The sequence below is a fragment of the Toxotes jaculatrix genome, chromosome 20 (assembly GCF_017976425.1).
Source record: "Toxotes jaculatrix isolate fToxJac2 chromosome 20, fToxJac2.pri, whole genome shotgun sequence".
NCBI lineage: Eukaryota > Metazoa > Chordata > Actinopteri > Toxotidae > Toxotes > Toxotes jaculatrix.
Window position 1 is genome coordinate 14,962,898 of NC_054413.1, and position 16,727 is coordinate 14,979,624.

Consider the following 16,727-nt stretch of genomic DNA (forward strand, 5'->3'; position numbering starts at 1 on the left):
GGGAATACTGAAGTAACCATAGTTTAGTTCAGTGCATTTAAATGCATCCATCTATAACACTGAATACAATAAAGGTGTCCAGGGAAATGCAGTAAATTTGTAAATTAATGCTCTGAGAATACAGTGTATTGTTAGGACTCCTCATTCACTTAGGCTTACAGAAATAGGTAAGCATTTTAGGAAATGTACTTATTCACTTACCAGCAGAAACTTGGGTGTCTGTTCATTAAATCTATGGCTTAGCACAACCACTGGACACAAGGGGAAACAGCCCGCCTGGCTCAGTCTAAAAGTAACAAAGCCCACCTACCAACACCTCCAGAGCTCACTGATTAACAAATAACATATTGTTTGTTTAATCCGTACAAAAACGCAATTGTAAAAACAACAAATCACCATTGTACAGGGGTTGTGTCCCAAACCATTTCTTGGCTTGGGTAATAACCTCCTAGAGGTCTCACTGATTGGCAACTGGTGCGGGCCAAGACATAGCAAGCCAAAGTTTTCCTGGTCTTTTCCTGACATTCAAGGTTGACTAAATCTGTGGTTCCACTTTTGTTTGTTATCACTGTCTTTGAATCTAATTCTACACGCAGACTCTTCCACTCTTCATGGTACAGCCTTTATGTCAGAACAGAATATAACTATTCTTCCTCACCATCACCGTGTTTTTGTTGTTTCTAAAAAGTTTCCTCTTTTCCTGTCTCTCACACACATTTGATTTATTCATCAATGTTCTACCCCAGTCTGCCATGTGGGGTAATGCACACTTGTCATTTATGGATGCAGCTTAGTGAGAAATTAGGTTATTAAGAAAGCTTATTCTCAGGTACTTGGACTACTGAAGCAGTCCTTACTATGATGATTACAACCAAAATTTTCCTTAACTACATGAAAATACATATATTCGAGATGACTGTGACTGTTCTGACTTTCAGAAGTGAAGGTTTTCCACTATGATACACCCAGTTTATTTTCAACTACTAACTTTAGGAGCCATCTGGGCCTTGTGGGCGCATTTTCACTTTGCAAACCTATGCAGATGGTGTGTGGGGTAGAACTTGAGTTAGGTTAAATATGCTCTGTAAAAAAAAAAAAAATTGGACTGGATTAATCCCCACTTGGTGAATCTCCTAGCTCATGCACCGACTGTACTGTACATTCAATAATAAACAGATACACTGTTGTCATTCTCAACTCTGAACCCAGAGCAAGTTACAGCAGAGAGATGAACATGAGAATAAGCTATGATTCCGAGATGAGAAATATTCCACGCAACCAACAGCAATGAAGTAAGAGATCTGCGGTGACAACACTTAATTTACATGATGAGAGTTCATGCATTTTACATAAAGATGAATAACAGCATCTCCAGTACCTGCTTAAGAGGGTGATTTGGGTATACAGACTGAATTGCATTAAAACAACACAGGGGCTGTAATGGTGGGTGCATGATGCTTCAGGTATTGGTACTACACAAAATACAACCCAAGACCATTTCAAATAACAGTTCCTTGAATTTAAAAGAAAGCTTATCAGACAACAAAACAGAGGCACAGAGGTTTATAACTTGGTGTTAACTCGGACAGTGAAGAACCTGGGTGTGACCCTAGACAACAAATCACCGTGCTGCTGGCACAATGTGCATGCCAGCAGCTCCTGTGGCTCCTGTAGATTCATCCTGTCCAGCATTAATAGGTTCCATTCCTTTCTCACCAGGGAAGCAGTCCAAGCCCCTCATTCAGGTACTTCTCATCTCCCACCTAGACTATCACTACTCCCATCTAACTGGAGCCTCCGAATCCACCATCAGACCTCTACGGCTTATGAGAAGCTGATGCTCATCTGTTGTTTCAACCTCTCAAAGTTTTCCCACACCACTCCTCTTCTCTGTGCACTACACTGGCTTGCTGTTGCAGCTCAAATCCAAGACCCTGCTCATTCCTAGCTTCAGCCATGGTCAAACCCTTAACTCTGGGCTATCATTCTGCTTATTCACCTTGGAGTGATAGGCTTCCCCCATCACTTAAAGGATCCTGTGTGATGAACCTGAACTAGGCCCACACGCCGGCAGTATCTTGACAGCAGATCAGCATTCAAATGATCGAATTCATGCAAACAGCAATGAATTACAAGCGTACTGTCTGCAGGTCTGTTTCCTGTAACAACAGCTGAGAAGTTGCTGAGGTCAGCAGACGGCCCAGAGCCCCACCATCCTGTACTGCTCCACTGTACAAAGCAATGGCGACAAACACATTGTGACTTTTCTCTTGTTTATCATGTGACCGTACATATGTAGTAGGGAGCTCTCACTCTGTCTCTTTTTCCAGAAACCACCAACAAGCAGTGTGTCAGTGTATTATTGTAAACTGAGTAACACATGATTCATATTTGAATCTGATGATTGACTGATGATGATTCCTACCTGTTTTCATGTGGTACAAATGTCATTGTAAAGTGTGGCAGATAATCAAAACAAATTTAACTGGGACTTTCTGAAATCAATTAAGATCAGTAAAAAAATCCAGTCTTACAATAAATATTACAGATAATGCTTTGAATAGCAAATAGTCAGCAATAAAGCATAATTAAAACATGAGCTTTGAGAAGATCCTGTAATATAGACTGATGATTACAAGGCATACGCAAGTAAAAATGTAACACAAGATGTCCTAATACAAGTAAATAATGGAAAAGGTGGACACAAAGGAGACATGGGTGTTTACACAACTGAGTCTATTATTTCTTACGACAATACACCTCTGAGTGCATTATCATGCCAACGTCACTTATCAAGGAAAGAAAAGGTATTTAAAATAATTTTAAAGTGTGTTTGTCACTCATGGACAAAATATGCCAATTTTATTTCTTTTTTTGGGTAACAGCTCTAATGCTAAGTGGTCATTACTGTTCTGTTTAATTTATCTATATTATGAATATGATATATTTATTTCACTAGCTGATTATCCTTATTAACACACAGGAAAAAACACTAAAACAAATTCACTGAATATTTTTATGCATTACATGTGAGTTCCAAATGCTTTAACATTGCAACTGGGTTAGTATTTCTGTCTGTTTCAGTCTGTTATTTAAAAATAATTAGCACTTATGAATTTCCTATATGTTATAGTCTTTGTTCAAGACCTTTAGAATGTCAGCTTTCTTGCTTGTATTTTTCAAATACCACAGGACCAAGGCTACTTCTCTAAAGCTTGTCTAACAGCATACTGATCTGTCAGTCTCTGAGGAAAAGAGCAGCTGTGCCCGGAAATGATTTGACAGATAGAGTAAGGTGAAAACAAACTACCCATAACCAAGCTTGGACTTTACAGGTTTGAGGTTAGAGCTCGTACCAGGATGTTCCACAACAGAGACAGCATTAATCTCAAAAAAAAAAAGATCAACCAACACAACAAAAAACACACCCTCCACATCTACCGATTCCAGCTCCCAGGAACCTGACTGAGAATGACTAAAAGGACTGAGCACCACCTTCTACTTCATAGAGCTGCCAGACCAAAATTTGCTTCCCATTCTGTCCATGTGAAAGGGGGCACGACACATTCCCTTCTAGATCCAAACTGTCACTATAATTCCAAACTGTCACTATAATTTCCAACTTTGTGGGCCGCTGTTGTTTACCCGCTTATCCTTATTATTTACTGGCCTCCCTGCTTTTGGCCACACCACAAAGATTTTAGTTTGACTGTGCCATTAGACATCTCCTCTGTGGAAGGATAACAAAGATAAACTGATTAGGCTATTTCAAGTTGATACCACTTCCCTGTTAGAAGTATCATGGTGGTTCTTAAACCTGCATTAAATATTTTTTGGCCACTTGTAGGCTGCAGAAACAGTTTGTGAATGCAACATCACCTTTAAGTTGTTTTTTTAGCAAACTGTTGCTTATTTACCCATCCAGCAGTTACATATCAAAATTATCATTCATTTGGAAGCGTTTGCTTCTCCCTGATGAAGTTAAGTCCAGTATTCGCTCTCTTTTACCTGTTCAGGTTTCCACCAACTTCTGAGAAAAGTATCTGGCTCTTTAGCTAATGTAAGTAAATGTTCCACTATGTTCACCAGCTAGTCTCTGACTATGTTTGCCCGTTGTTTGATGCTGGGCAGATGTACAGCAGGCCTTATACAGTTCTTTTGAAAACAGAGGCCTGAGGAGCCCAAAAATGGCATTACATGAGCGGTGATTATCAACACAGTGGTTCTTTGTTCAAGCCAGAGAAGGAACAAATAAGTGAAGACATACAGAAATATTCACGTGAAATACTCAAATATTCTCTGGTTGCAATTTCTCCATTCTAAGAATTTGTTGCTTTTCTTTGTTTTACAAACTTGTAAACTGAAAAAAAGAGACAAAACAAGATAGATGACATCATCTCAAGCTCAAAATAATCAAAACATGGATAGATAACCAACTAACCTGTTTGCATTTTCATGACATGCGACTTAATGCAAATTTTGACTGACATCGTGTTTCACCAGTAGCAAAGAGGGAAGTATAGAGATGGATAGCTGGCTGTTCAAACTATCCTGTCCATACTGGTCTCTTTAAACTATGACCACAATCTTTTCTAAACCTATTCTAAGTTGTTCTGGATACCTAAACTGAATAGAATGATGTACACACAAATAAATGGAGCATTAGATTCAATTTTTGTGCTATAATAACCATAATTTTGTTCTTCTGTGAAAAATGCTGAGAGAAATGGTGGGCAAAAGTGATGAGTATCTGTGGAGAACATTAATTGCTTTAATTTATTACTGAGAAGTGGATGCAGAAAGAAATCACGCTACAACAATTATTTTCATTACTTGTTGCTGATTAATTTCTATTAATTGTTCACATCATAAAATGCATAATAATAATAATAATTCAATTAACTGTCATGTATAAAAAAGAACAGCAGCAAATAGTGTCATTTCAGAGACTGAGACCAAACCATTTTTGGGATTACTTATTATACGATTATCAAAAAAGTTGCATCTATCCACAACTGTCAAAATGGAAAGAATAGGGCAAAGTCAATATGGAGAAGAAATAACATAATCTAAGAGGCAATTATTGTTTGTATGAAAACATCTGAATACATGGCACACATCAAGTCTCACTGTTGTCTATTATCTTATAGTACCAAACTACATTTATGATCCACCTATAAGGACTGTGACCTTGTACCTGATCTTGGAGCCTGACTGTTGATTTACAATTAAGTAGACTGAAGCTGCAGTTCTTTGACTCCAATGGCTAGGTCCCATTTAGAGTTAGAGCTCAGTGACTGCTGAGCTAAAAAAGAGTGTGACACGAGTAATAATAATTTGTAGATGTAGATAGAAAGTTAATAAATCAGAGGCTATTGTAACAAAAATAATCTATCACATAGTGTATTTGAATAAATAAGCCTTAATACCGAAAACGTTCTTGCATGCTGAGAACGCTGCGCCAAACTCCATATAGAAATGTCACAATATAATGTTTCCTTGATTAAGCCCATTGGGCAATATAAGAGGCAAAAAACTACACCTGGGCTTTCATACAAACATGTAATACTTAAATTCGGCAGCTATATAATCCACCAACAAGTCCCACTTCAATACCATTTCAACGTGAAAACGTTAATTCAACCCTATAGATTGGTAAAAAAAATACTGGTAAAAACTGTATACAGTTTTGCAGCTTAGCATTTATTAGAATATTTTAAAAAGACTGAACACAGTTGAACGTTAAACTTCCCATAAAGGCACTGTACAGCAAAGAGACAGTCGGGACAGGACAGTTGGGTCCTAAGGTCAGCTCATCAGCTGATCCAGGACATTTGGTTTCCTTCCTTCTCAACGTGACAGTCTGTAACCATGATCTCCAACACGGACTGTTACTACATTCTGCACAGAGCGAAATAAACTTCAAAAACTATACTTTCTTCTACATGCTGAAGATAAGGTATGCCAGGGTCAAATCCACGTAGCAAGAAAGCCAATGGAACTATTTGAAGCTGGGAGTCCGAAGCTTTCGGGTTATTTTTGTTGCGTTTTTCTTTACCTTACTGAAAACCTCAAGGTCTTCGTCCTCGTCCAGGTCCAACATGTGTCCTGAGAAGTCCGCAGGGACTGTCTGTTCGCTCATCTCTCTCTCTCAAACTTTCTAAATGAACTGGGTTCATGAGACAGACTTGAGAGCTAAACTTCCACAACTTTAGAGCAGAAAAAAACACCCCAAGAGCGAATGAGAAGTGCATTTCCTCTAAAGTATTTCAAAATAAAAGCCAAATGTCTGCAACCACTCGGATGTAATGTGATTGATTCAACATTCACAAAGAAATTGCCTGTTTATCAGCAACCTATTTTTGAGTCACAGGGCTGTAATGAGATACAAGTTAAATACTTTTGTTTTCCATAGTTTTTTTTTTTTTACTCAAAAATGTTAATGCAATATGCAATTATCAGCCAATCGTGCAGCAGTGCAGTGCAAATTAACCATGCAGATGCACATCAAGGGCTTCAGTTAATATTCACATCAAACATCACAATGGGAAAAAATATGATCTCTATTGTTGTTTGGCATATTATGTTATTTTTAATTCATTCATTACTTCATTCATTTTCCAGAACTGAGTGGACTGAGGTGATGGAGGATTTTATTTTGGCGAAAAATCTAAGTACTTCCGGTATAGTGCCGGTAATGTTGTCCCTCTTGATTCAGTTGAAATTCTGAGCGCGCAGATGCGGAAGGATCAGAGCAGAAATCACTCCATTCGTGAGTCAGGGCGGAGATACTTAGCAGGGCCGGTTGCAAGATTCAGCACTTTAGTTTTCCACATGACTCAAGCCAATGAAAATAAAATAATTTCTGCTCTGAGAGCAGATGAGAAGCCTACAGACTGTCCACTGCACTTGTAATGACTGTTTAAGCTGAAATAACTTTCAAAATATACGTTAGATATATGTTGAAAAGAAAAACAGTGCAGATACCAGCATAGTTTGCATTGTAGTGGTTTTACATGCAGAGTGCTCTTTAAAATTATAGTACTGCCTGAAAGAAAGCAGAAAATACACCACAAGAAAAAATCCTTTTTAGATTCTGAACTTTATTTGATATCTCACACATCTCTCTCAAACGTTCAGAAGTACTACCCATTGAGCACAGTTTACTTATTCATTCATTAACTAACTGTATTTCTGGTTTTACTCCATCAGATTTTTTGTGTTTTTCCTTATCGTTTGTGTTTTTCCTTCTTATAGAGATACTTTATTAATGCCCGTGGGGAAATTCGTTTGTAGCAGCAGTCAGAAGGAGACAATAAATACACTCTATAAAGGAAAAATAGATTTGGAAAAGAAATACAATATATACAGGAGGGGGTCTTATATACACAGACATACACACACACATAGCAGCAGACAATTGCACATACATAAATATATATATATATACACACATACATATATATACATATACAATATATATATAACATATATATACAGTTAATGTAACTGAGATTTATAGTGCACCCTAGATGATGCATTAGTCCAGGTTTGTGAGCACGTGAGCATGTGTTATAGTGGCTGATGGCGGACGGCAGGAATGACTTCCTGTACCGTTCCTTAGAGCACCGTGGTAGCAGAAGTCTGTTGCTGAAGCTGCTTCCCAGATTGTTCACAGTTTCATGGAGCAGGTGGGAGGGACTGTCCATGATTGTCCTCAGCTTTGACAGCATTCTGTCCCTCGCCACCTCCTCCAGGTTGGCAAGTTTAAAGCCTACAACAGACCCTGCCTTTTTAATGAGTTTATCCAGTCTGTTGGCATCCTTTGCTTTAATGCCAGCACCCCAGCACACCACAGCAAAGAAGATGGTGCTCGCCATTACAGACTGGTAGAACATGTGGAGCATCCTGCTGCAAACACTGAAGGACCCGAGTCTCCTCAGGAAGTAAAGTCTACTCATGGCCTTCCTGTAGACAGCATCGGTGTTTGTGGACCACTCCAGTTTGTTGTCCAGGTGAACACCAAGGAACTTATAAGAAGTCACTATTCCTACCTCTTTCCCTCTAATACAGACAGGAGAGGGCGGGGACTGACTCCAGCTGAAGTCCACCACCATCTCCTTTGTCTTGGCCACGTTCAGCTGCAGGTGATTCTCCCCACTCCACCAGACAAAACTCTCCACAAGGCCCCTGTACTCATCCTCCCATCCTCCCATCCTCCCATCCTCTCCACACACCCGACTATGGCTGTGTCATCCGAGTACTCCTGGAGGTGACATGACTCAGAAGAGTACTGGAAGTCAGCTGTGTAGGTGGTAAATAGAAAGGGAGACAGCACAGTTCCTTGAGGAGCCCCCGTGTTGCTGGTCAGGAGGTCAGACTCACAGCCCTGCAGCCTCACAAACTGTGGTCGACCTGTCAGGTAGTCCTCAATCCATGAGACAAGGGGAGCCTCCACCTGCACCCCTTGTCTCATGGACTGAGGATTGAGGATATCATTCTCTTTATTATTTTCCCTGTTATTTATTTATTATTTTGAATTTTTATCCTACCTCTGGTGTTTCCTCATTGCAAATCCATGAGATTTATGATAGCATTTCCTCAGTTCCTTGGTTCCTGTTTTTATTGAAACCACTACTTTTCTTTTACACTGTGATTATTAATGGATTTTGGGTGTGTGCATGTGTGTGTGTCTGTGGGTGCCTGTGTGGGGTGGGGGGATTATTGGGGCCGTTGTGTAAAGCACTTTGTGCTACAATGTATTTGTATGAAAACTGCCATAAAAATAAAGTGTGATTGATTGATAAAGTTCTCATGTATGAAGTTATTTTCAATTGCATAAGTGGACTTGCTACATGTATAAATGTTTAAAAAAAGGGGGGGGCAGCCGTGACGCAGCAAGTTAAGAGTGCGGCTTTGGACTGGCTGTGGTGCCCCTGCGCAAGGCACCGATCCACCCCAGCTCCCCAGGCGCCTCACTAGGCAGCCCTCTGCCCCAGCATCTCTAGTGCATGTGCTTGTGTGTGTGTTTCGTTCACTTGGTGTGGGTAAAATGCAGAGAGTCATTTCCCCAGGAGGGATCAATAAAGCGATTAAAATTTAAAAAATTAAACAGTTTTATTAGGCATCTTATTGGACAGCTGGGAATGGAGGAGAGAAGGACATGCAGCATAGAGCATAATACAAGCAGGGTTAGATTACAGTTAGTGAACAGTTAGTGGATAACTGTGTGCTCAGCAGATTACAGTAGGAGACAGAGCACAGAAGCAAAAAGCTGTCATAATTGGTAATCATTTACATTACATTCTGCAGAGAATATTAATCCAAAATGTATCTGTAGCAGAGTGGAACATTAAACATAGTAATGTGTTAGAAATGGATATTTGTAGACAATATGTTCTCTGGCTCCACAGACATGTTCTCTGTCTGTGGAGCCAGGACCACAGACAGAGAACATACAGCTCCGGAGCCAGAGATACCTGCAGAAAGGTACAGAGAAAGAGGGACCAGAGAGAAACAAGCACAGGACTACGGGAGAGAGAGGACACCAGAGTCAATGACATGTAATAAAGGCTAATACATGTGAGAGTGGGTCTGAGGAGAGAAAGAGAGAAGAAGTGGAAGAGGAGGATCATAGGAAGTCCCCAGGAAGTCCCCAGCAGCCTAGGCCTATAGCAGCATAACTAAGGGATGGTTCAGTTGCCTGAGCCACCCCTACTAAAGGCTATATCCTTAACTATAACAGTGTCTATAGAAATAATTGTGACTAACTATAGGTTTAGTCATAATAACTAAGATTGTAACTACAACTAATTCTAAGCTTTGTCAAACAAAAAGGTTTTAAGCTTAATTTTAAAATTAAAGAGGTTATGTATGTTAGGTAAACCGTAGATTCTTAATTGCCCATAGCTATGAATGTGAGTGTGAATATATGTGGTATGTGCAAGATGTACCTCGCTCAGTGTCCACTGGAATCAGCTCCAGTCCCTCATGACCTTGTGCAGAATGAGCAGGCATGGATAATGGCTCAATGGATAGACATACCGTGTACTACATGTGTTGCATTAGCCTACTTCCCTCTATGTAACAATGTTTACCTGTAGTGCTTGTCTGGTGAAATTAACAATCTTGTTAAGTTATTCTTTGATCAGATAGTTCCTGATTTAAATTTTTTGGCTGTATAGTTGATTTTGTTCAACATTCTCAGAATCTCTTAGAACTTGAAGTTTTTGTTCAATAAAATAAAAGGTTTTTGAAAAATCAGTATAATTTTGGTAGTGATACTAAAACATAGATCTTGTCGGCACTCACAAAAAAAAGAAAAAAATTAAAACCTGCTCTATACTTTATGTCTGGGCCTCCATATATGCAACTTCAAGTATTCCAAAGTTGTTTTATTTACATTTTCTGTGTTCTTCACTGGTCAAATCACTGGCAAATGTTAGCCACAGGTACACATACATTCAGGAGTCACCACTTTTTAGAGTTGGAGGGTGTGTAATTGTGCCTCTGACGTCCGGACTTCTGGAGAACTGTGCAGTCCCTAAGTAACTCCTTGGACGTAAATCCCTCCAAATTGTGGGGCTGCCTGCTTGTTAAACTGCAATGTCTTGATTTCTATTTCCTCATGTGTTAAGTAAAATATTCAATATGGGGGTGAGGAATAATTAGTAAAGAAATGTAATAAATTGTTCCATGCATAATGTGAAATGAGTGCTTCAACTGCTTATCTGCACTGTAAAAAAAAAAATTCAGTGTATTTTACGGTAAAATAACGGCAGCTGTGGTTGCCAGAACTTACGGTAATTTACTATGAAAAATCTTGATACTGTATACCTGTTTAAAGTAATTTACTTTAAATTTTACACTTAGTATGTAAACTTGTTTACAACTATTTGTACTAAAAATACCTGGCATATTATAAATATGTTTACGGTAAATTATTTTAAAACAACAAATGTACTATGAACCAAATTACAGCATTTCTCAGTGATAAAACACGACAACTGTTTAACAAATTACGATACTTTATTGAAATGCTGAAATTTACGGCAAATTTCAGGCACCTGCGGTTGCCAGAATTTTTCCGCAAAAAACGCAGTACAATGCATATGGAAATACAACTGGCGTTGATCTACAACTTATTATTGTTGCTTATCAAGGCAATCACAAAGCCCCTTTGAATTTTTAAGATATTGTTTCACATATTCATACAAAAAGCAGTGTCAAAATCTTCAATTTTTTAATGTTGTAAAAACAACATTAAAAAATAAGCCACTTCCCTATGTGGATCAAGAGTAATGAGTCCAAACCTCACTCAACAAGCCACAGTCTCATATGGTCAGAATGTCTACACACAGAACCTGTGTGTATTGTCTCCAGTTCTGCTCACAGTACTTGCATGTTGTCACTCAGGCATGACCCTCTCTGCACACACAAAAAAAAGAAAAACAATACTTTAACTGATAATAGTGCCTACACAAACAGGATTCTGTTCAACTGAGCTCCAATGAACTGTAAAGAAACCATAGGACTGACCAGCAGTCTAAAATACAGTTTAGGTCACTTTTATGATACAATTAGGCATCAAGGTAAAAGGTATTGGACACATTTCTACACTCAACTAATATCAGTCAATGTGTTGACTCAAGAAATTAATCAAGTTTACTGAAACACAGATTAACAACCAATAAAATATAGCGGTGAAAAACATGGACTTGGAATAGCCAATATAGATGGTAGTACCAAATCAAGAACACTTTTTACAGTTGCCAGTTAGCCGAATACCAGACCTTGAGTCACTGCATTGTCTTTATTATTGATGTTTAAAATAGGTAAGAGGGAAGAGATAGGTAAGAAGCTGTAATCACATTTCAAGTTGAAGATCTTGGTTAAATAAGCACAATATCATCAGTCACTTTGCTCATGATAAGATATAATCTTACCTTATAATCTTACTTTTTTGTCACAATACAGGTTTCTTCTGTATATCTACATGAAGCTGTTAGCCTTTTCACTTGAGACGGATTAAGATTTGAGCGATGCACCTATTGCTGAAGATACAAGGGCTTACCTATATTTGGCCTTGATGGGACCATTGTCTGAGCCATTGTGTCCGGACATGACTGGCAGGACAGACAGTGTCGTAGAGAGGCTGCTGTTACATCTTAGAGGAAGTTTGAGCAGGTGTCATCATTTCACCTTGAAAAGTGGAGCTCTTGACCAGGTGTTCACTGTCAGCTCCTACAGTTTTCTCTGCAGAGAGCAAAAACATAAAAATTGTGGTGATGATTTTGACACCTTTTCATGGATTACCAGACTGACACAACATTTAATTCAATTCAATTCAATTCAAAGTTGTTAATTTGTATAGCATCTTTCAACATCAGAATTATCTCTAGATGCTTTACATTAACACAGAGCCTGACCCCCAAGCAAGCACTTAAAGGCAAACTGGCAGAAATCAATGATGAGATTAGCAATATTCATTTCTAAGCCCATATTTGGGTTAAATATTTGGTAAAAACAGTAAAACAAAATTATGTTTGTCATCAACATGCTCCTTTGTCATCAGGAGTTATTTTAATTATACACAGTAATTGATGGTAAAAAGAAAAACTGCCTATGAGGAGAGAAGGTCAAATGAATACAGCCGAATGTCAGAAGATTTCCAAACAAAGCCTCCTGCCATAATGAAGACACAGCAGTTCCTTTAACAAGACAATGATTCAAAATACAAAGCACAGTCTAATTTTTCATTATTTTATTATTAACTTTATTTTTTAACACTTAGCCCCTTTTTGCTTCCTTTGATGATGACCCTTTGTAGTAGCTGAATGTCAATTAAAAATTATGTTGTACTTAAAAAAGTGATTTGTTGTAAAGGAGAAGACAATATTTGTTTACCTCTGAAGGAACTCAAGTGTGGAGGCCAGGCCCACAGGATAGTGGATATTGAGGGTATAATAACTTCCAAACATCAAACAGATGGCAGAGATGAAGTTGGGGATCTGGTCATTTACAACATTGTGGTCCACACTCAACATGAACAGCTTTGCAGTATAGCATGAGGTTCCTGTGAATATGACACAATTTGAAAGTAGTTAACAATAAACCAGCCAAATGCAGTATTGCTAGTTGTGGTTCTTCTTTATCCACAGGTATTTTCATCTATAACACTGAATGGATTGCAGTGTTATAGAAGAAAATGTGTTTGACCTGCTGACCTGTAAGTGGATTTGGATCAGCAAACAAAGCACAAGAACACGATGCACACGTTATGTGTTCTCCTGCTCAAACTTCGTGGATCTTCTATATTAGTATGGAGAATACTAATGTGTGGGTCGGAAAGAACCACAACCAAACATGACATCCTTTGACGTGAATTCCTTACATTTGCTAACACTTTTTTATTAAAACAGAATATCAACTTACCACATACAATGATGCATGGTGTAACATGCAAGCTTTGCACTTGTACTTCTTTTGCCAGATATGTTTCTTCTGCATAGTGGAAGAGGGTGTCCTCTTGTTCATCAAAATAGCAGAGAAGAAGAAGCACCATGTCCTTGACATCTTCTGAGCAGCCTCCCAACTGTCCTCTCAGAATTTTCAGTTTTGTGACAGCCTGTAGAACTTGTTTGCTCTTGTCTGCACAAGTGTTTCTCATGAAGTCCAGAAGGCGCTTTCCCTTTTTCTACACTGGTGATGAAAGTCTTTTTTAATGATACCCCTGTGAGCTCTTGGAAGTGGAATGTCATGCCAATTTCCTGGAACAAAAAAGGCCACTCCTCCACGAGGGCTCGCACATCTGTTCCCCTGTTTATATCTTTACGCTGGGAGTAGTAAGTACTCTTCATAAGAGTTTTTACCTCATCTAGGTTGACATTAGTCTGTTCACTTAGCACCTTCAGTTTGTCTTTTCTTTTTGACTTTCTGTTGTCTCATTTACGGGTATGAATTTCACATCCCACTTTATGCAGCCATATGTGTCCTGACCTGCAGCTCTCTGTTCTGCTGGGATTTCATCTGTGTCATTGTCGTCTGACTCTTGTTTGCGTTTCATTATTCTCGGTGCTGAAGACCATTTTACATTTTCAATTCGAGCTTGTAACTGCTTGACCTGTGAGTGGTATCCAGATCCCACTACATCACCTTCAATGACATCTTGCAATGACTGTGGATACTTTGTCACCATTTTTTTTGCAACTTCTGTGGAGGTACGTTTACTGGGAGAAGCACAGGCATTCATCATCTGAGAAACAACAATTCGGACCATTTCCCTCCGTAACCGTGGGCTTGGCCAATCAAAGCTTCAGGAAACTTCTCCCATGGAATCTGGAAGCTGTCCACCCAATCTGAAGGACAAATTGGGTAGCTGGGTGATGGGGAGGGAGAGAGTGAGGAGCATGTTGAGGAAGCTGGAGAATTTAATAATGCCTGGCTGTGGACTTATGTTGTCTGTGCTGCAAAACAACAAAGAAATGGACAAAATAAATTACGTGATTGTTTACATCAGGGGTGGGCAATTAATTTTTTACAAGGGGCCACATGAGAAATCTGAATTGTGTCAGAGGGCTGCACCAATGATAACTTGAATTTAATTCTGCTCAATATTAACTTTCTCCAAAACAATCATTGAATCAGTGTTTCATTTCAATTTTATCTTGTAAACATCTGTAACTACTTCAAACAAAAAACAGCAAGTTTAATGTTTTTCACTTCCCTTTACGGCTTCAGTGAGAAAAATCCAGTCTGTCTTGGGCTTGAACAAGTGCACTGAAATCTGGCTGAATGTCTGAGGTGGCTATGCGAAGGACAGCTGAGAGGTGATCATCAGTGATAGCGGATCTGTGTTTGGATTTGTCGAACTTCAACACTGCTTCTAACATGGATGAGTACCTGTGGAGGTGATCAGCTGATGGGGTGGCTTCCTTTAGAGTTGGCAAGTGGGTGAGAATGTTGTCCTTTATTTGGCTTGAGAGAAGCTGCAACTTTCTCATGAAAGCTTTCACTGCACTGTACAGTTCATGCACAAAAACGCCCTTAAATTGCAGTTTGACATTTAGTTCATTCATTAATGCAGTCACATCCACAGCAAAACTGAGGTCTGCCAGCCAGTCTGCATCTGGAAGCTGTGGGATGGCATGTCCTTTCTTCACACAGAAATCCTGAATCTGTTCTCTCAGGTCCCAGACACTTTTCAGCATTTTGCCCAGGCTGAGCCATCTGACAGTGGAGTGATAGCTTATGTCACAATGTTCATTTTCCCCCAAAAGTGCAACAAACTGTCTGTGATTTAATGCTCTCACTCTGATGAAGTTAACCATTTTAGTTACAGCATCAACAACATGGTTCATTTTTAACACAGACTTACACAACACTTCCTGATGTATAATACAATGTAAAAATGTCAGTTTCTGCTCAGGATTCATTTCTGTCACTTTATCTTGCATTCTCTTTAAAAGTCCAACATTTTTCCCCATCAGATTTGGACAACCATTCGTTGTCACACCTCCCAGCTTGTCCCACTTCAGCCCCAACCTGTCCAAACATGCATTTACCTCTGTGAACAAATCACTCCCGGTTGTTGTCCCTTTCATTGACTGCATGGTTGCCAGCTCCTCCGTGATTTGAAAGTCTGCAGTTATCCCATGTAACAAAATGAGGTTGAGCAGGGTGGGGCGCAGGTGACTAGGGTGGGTCAACAAAGGTAAAACAATATAAGGTACCTCACATGTAAAATAACACACACACAAATTAGTGCTAGTATATACTTCATCCCTTACTACTATGGCGCAGTGGTAAGAACATATTCTTACAAGAACAGTGGGGTGAACAGTTGTGTGATAACCAGTACAGCACAACAAAACTACTTATACAAAAACTTTGCCCGCCTTTCTTTCAAATTGGCAAATTTCTCTATGACTCTCTGGTTGAAGTCGGTCATTTCAGTAACCAGCTTTTTTTCCATGGAGAGGGTGGCCAAGGCATTCAGTCTCTCTTGGGTCATTGTGTTCCTCAGAAAATGTTTTACCCTTTTCAAAGTGGAAAAACATCTCTCAGCCTCAGCAGTGGTCATGGGTGTGGTAATAATTACCTTGAGAAGGGTAACTGTCTCTGAAAATACCTCTGACAGGTTATTGTCCATGAAGAGCTGAAAGAGGTCTAGAGCACCACAACAGGATCTGAATTCTTCCTTGCTGTAAATAAGGCTGAGCTCTGTCTTGAGTTTCCTTCCATTGAGCATGGGGTAGGCCCTCAAGGTGGTGTTCAGAGCTGCTTCAGGGAATGCTGTGTTGAACTCAACAAACCGGTCGCCCTGCAGCAAGGTGGCACTGATGAGGTGGTCTGTGAAGGAGAAGCGTTCCCTGGTGTGTCCTAGTATGGTATCACAGATCTAGAGAGAAAAAAATATATACTGTGAATAATTTCCAACTGTCCTTCTTGGCTGCTTTTTGTTCACTCATCTGAATTTAATTTCTACAGTATAAACTCACCTCTGTGGCAATCTGTTCATGATCCTGTGGACTGAGAGCTCGACGCTTCTTCATTTGCTGAGAGCCACTGCTTTGCTCTCCCACCATTGCATGGAGAGAATGCCTGGGGGATGCAGGTTACTTTCATTAATTAATATCATTGTAAATAATAACAATGGAATAATATCTAACTGTAGTAACTACAATGTAACATTTACATTACCTACCTGACATTTTGTATGTCTTGTT

General features: G+C 39.3%; 1 protein-coding gene across 1 annotated transcript in view; it reads right to left on the minus strand.

Moving 5' to 3' along the window:
- The window catches only part of snx7 (sorting nexin 7), a 39,640-nt gene extending 33,425 nt beyond the window's left edge, over positions 1–6,215 (minus strand). The window contains exon 1 of the mRNA XM_041065524.1: positions 6,059–6,215. Within this exon, the coding sequence (XP_040921458.1) occupies positions 6,059–6,142 (84 nt within the window). The 5' untranslated portion in view covers positions 6,143–6,215. The remainder of the gene's footprint in view (positions 1–6,058) is intronic.
- Between the last annotated feature and the right edge of the window lie 10,512 nt (positions 6,216–16,727).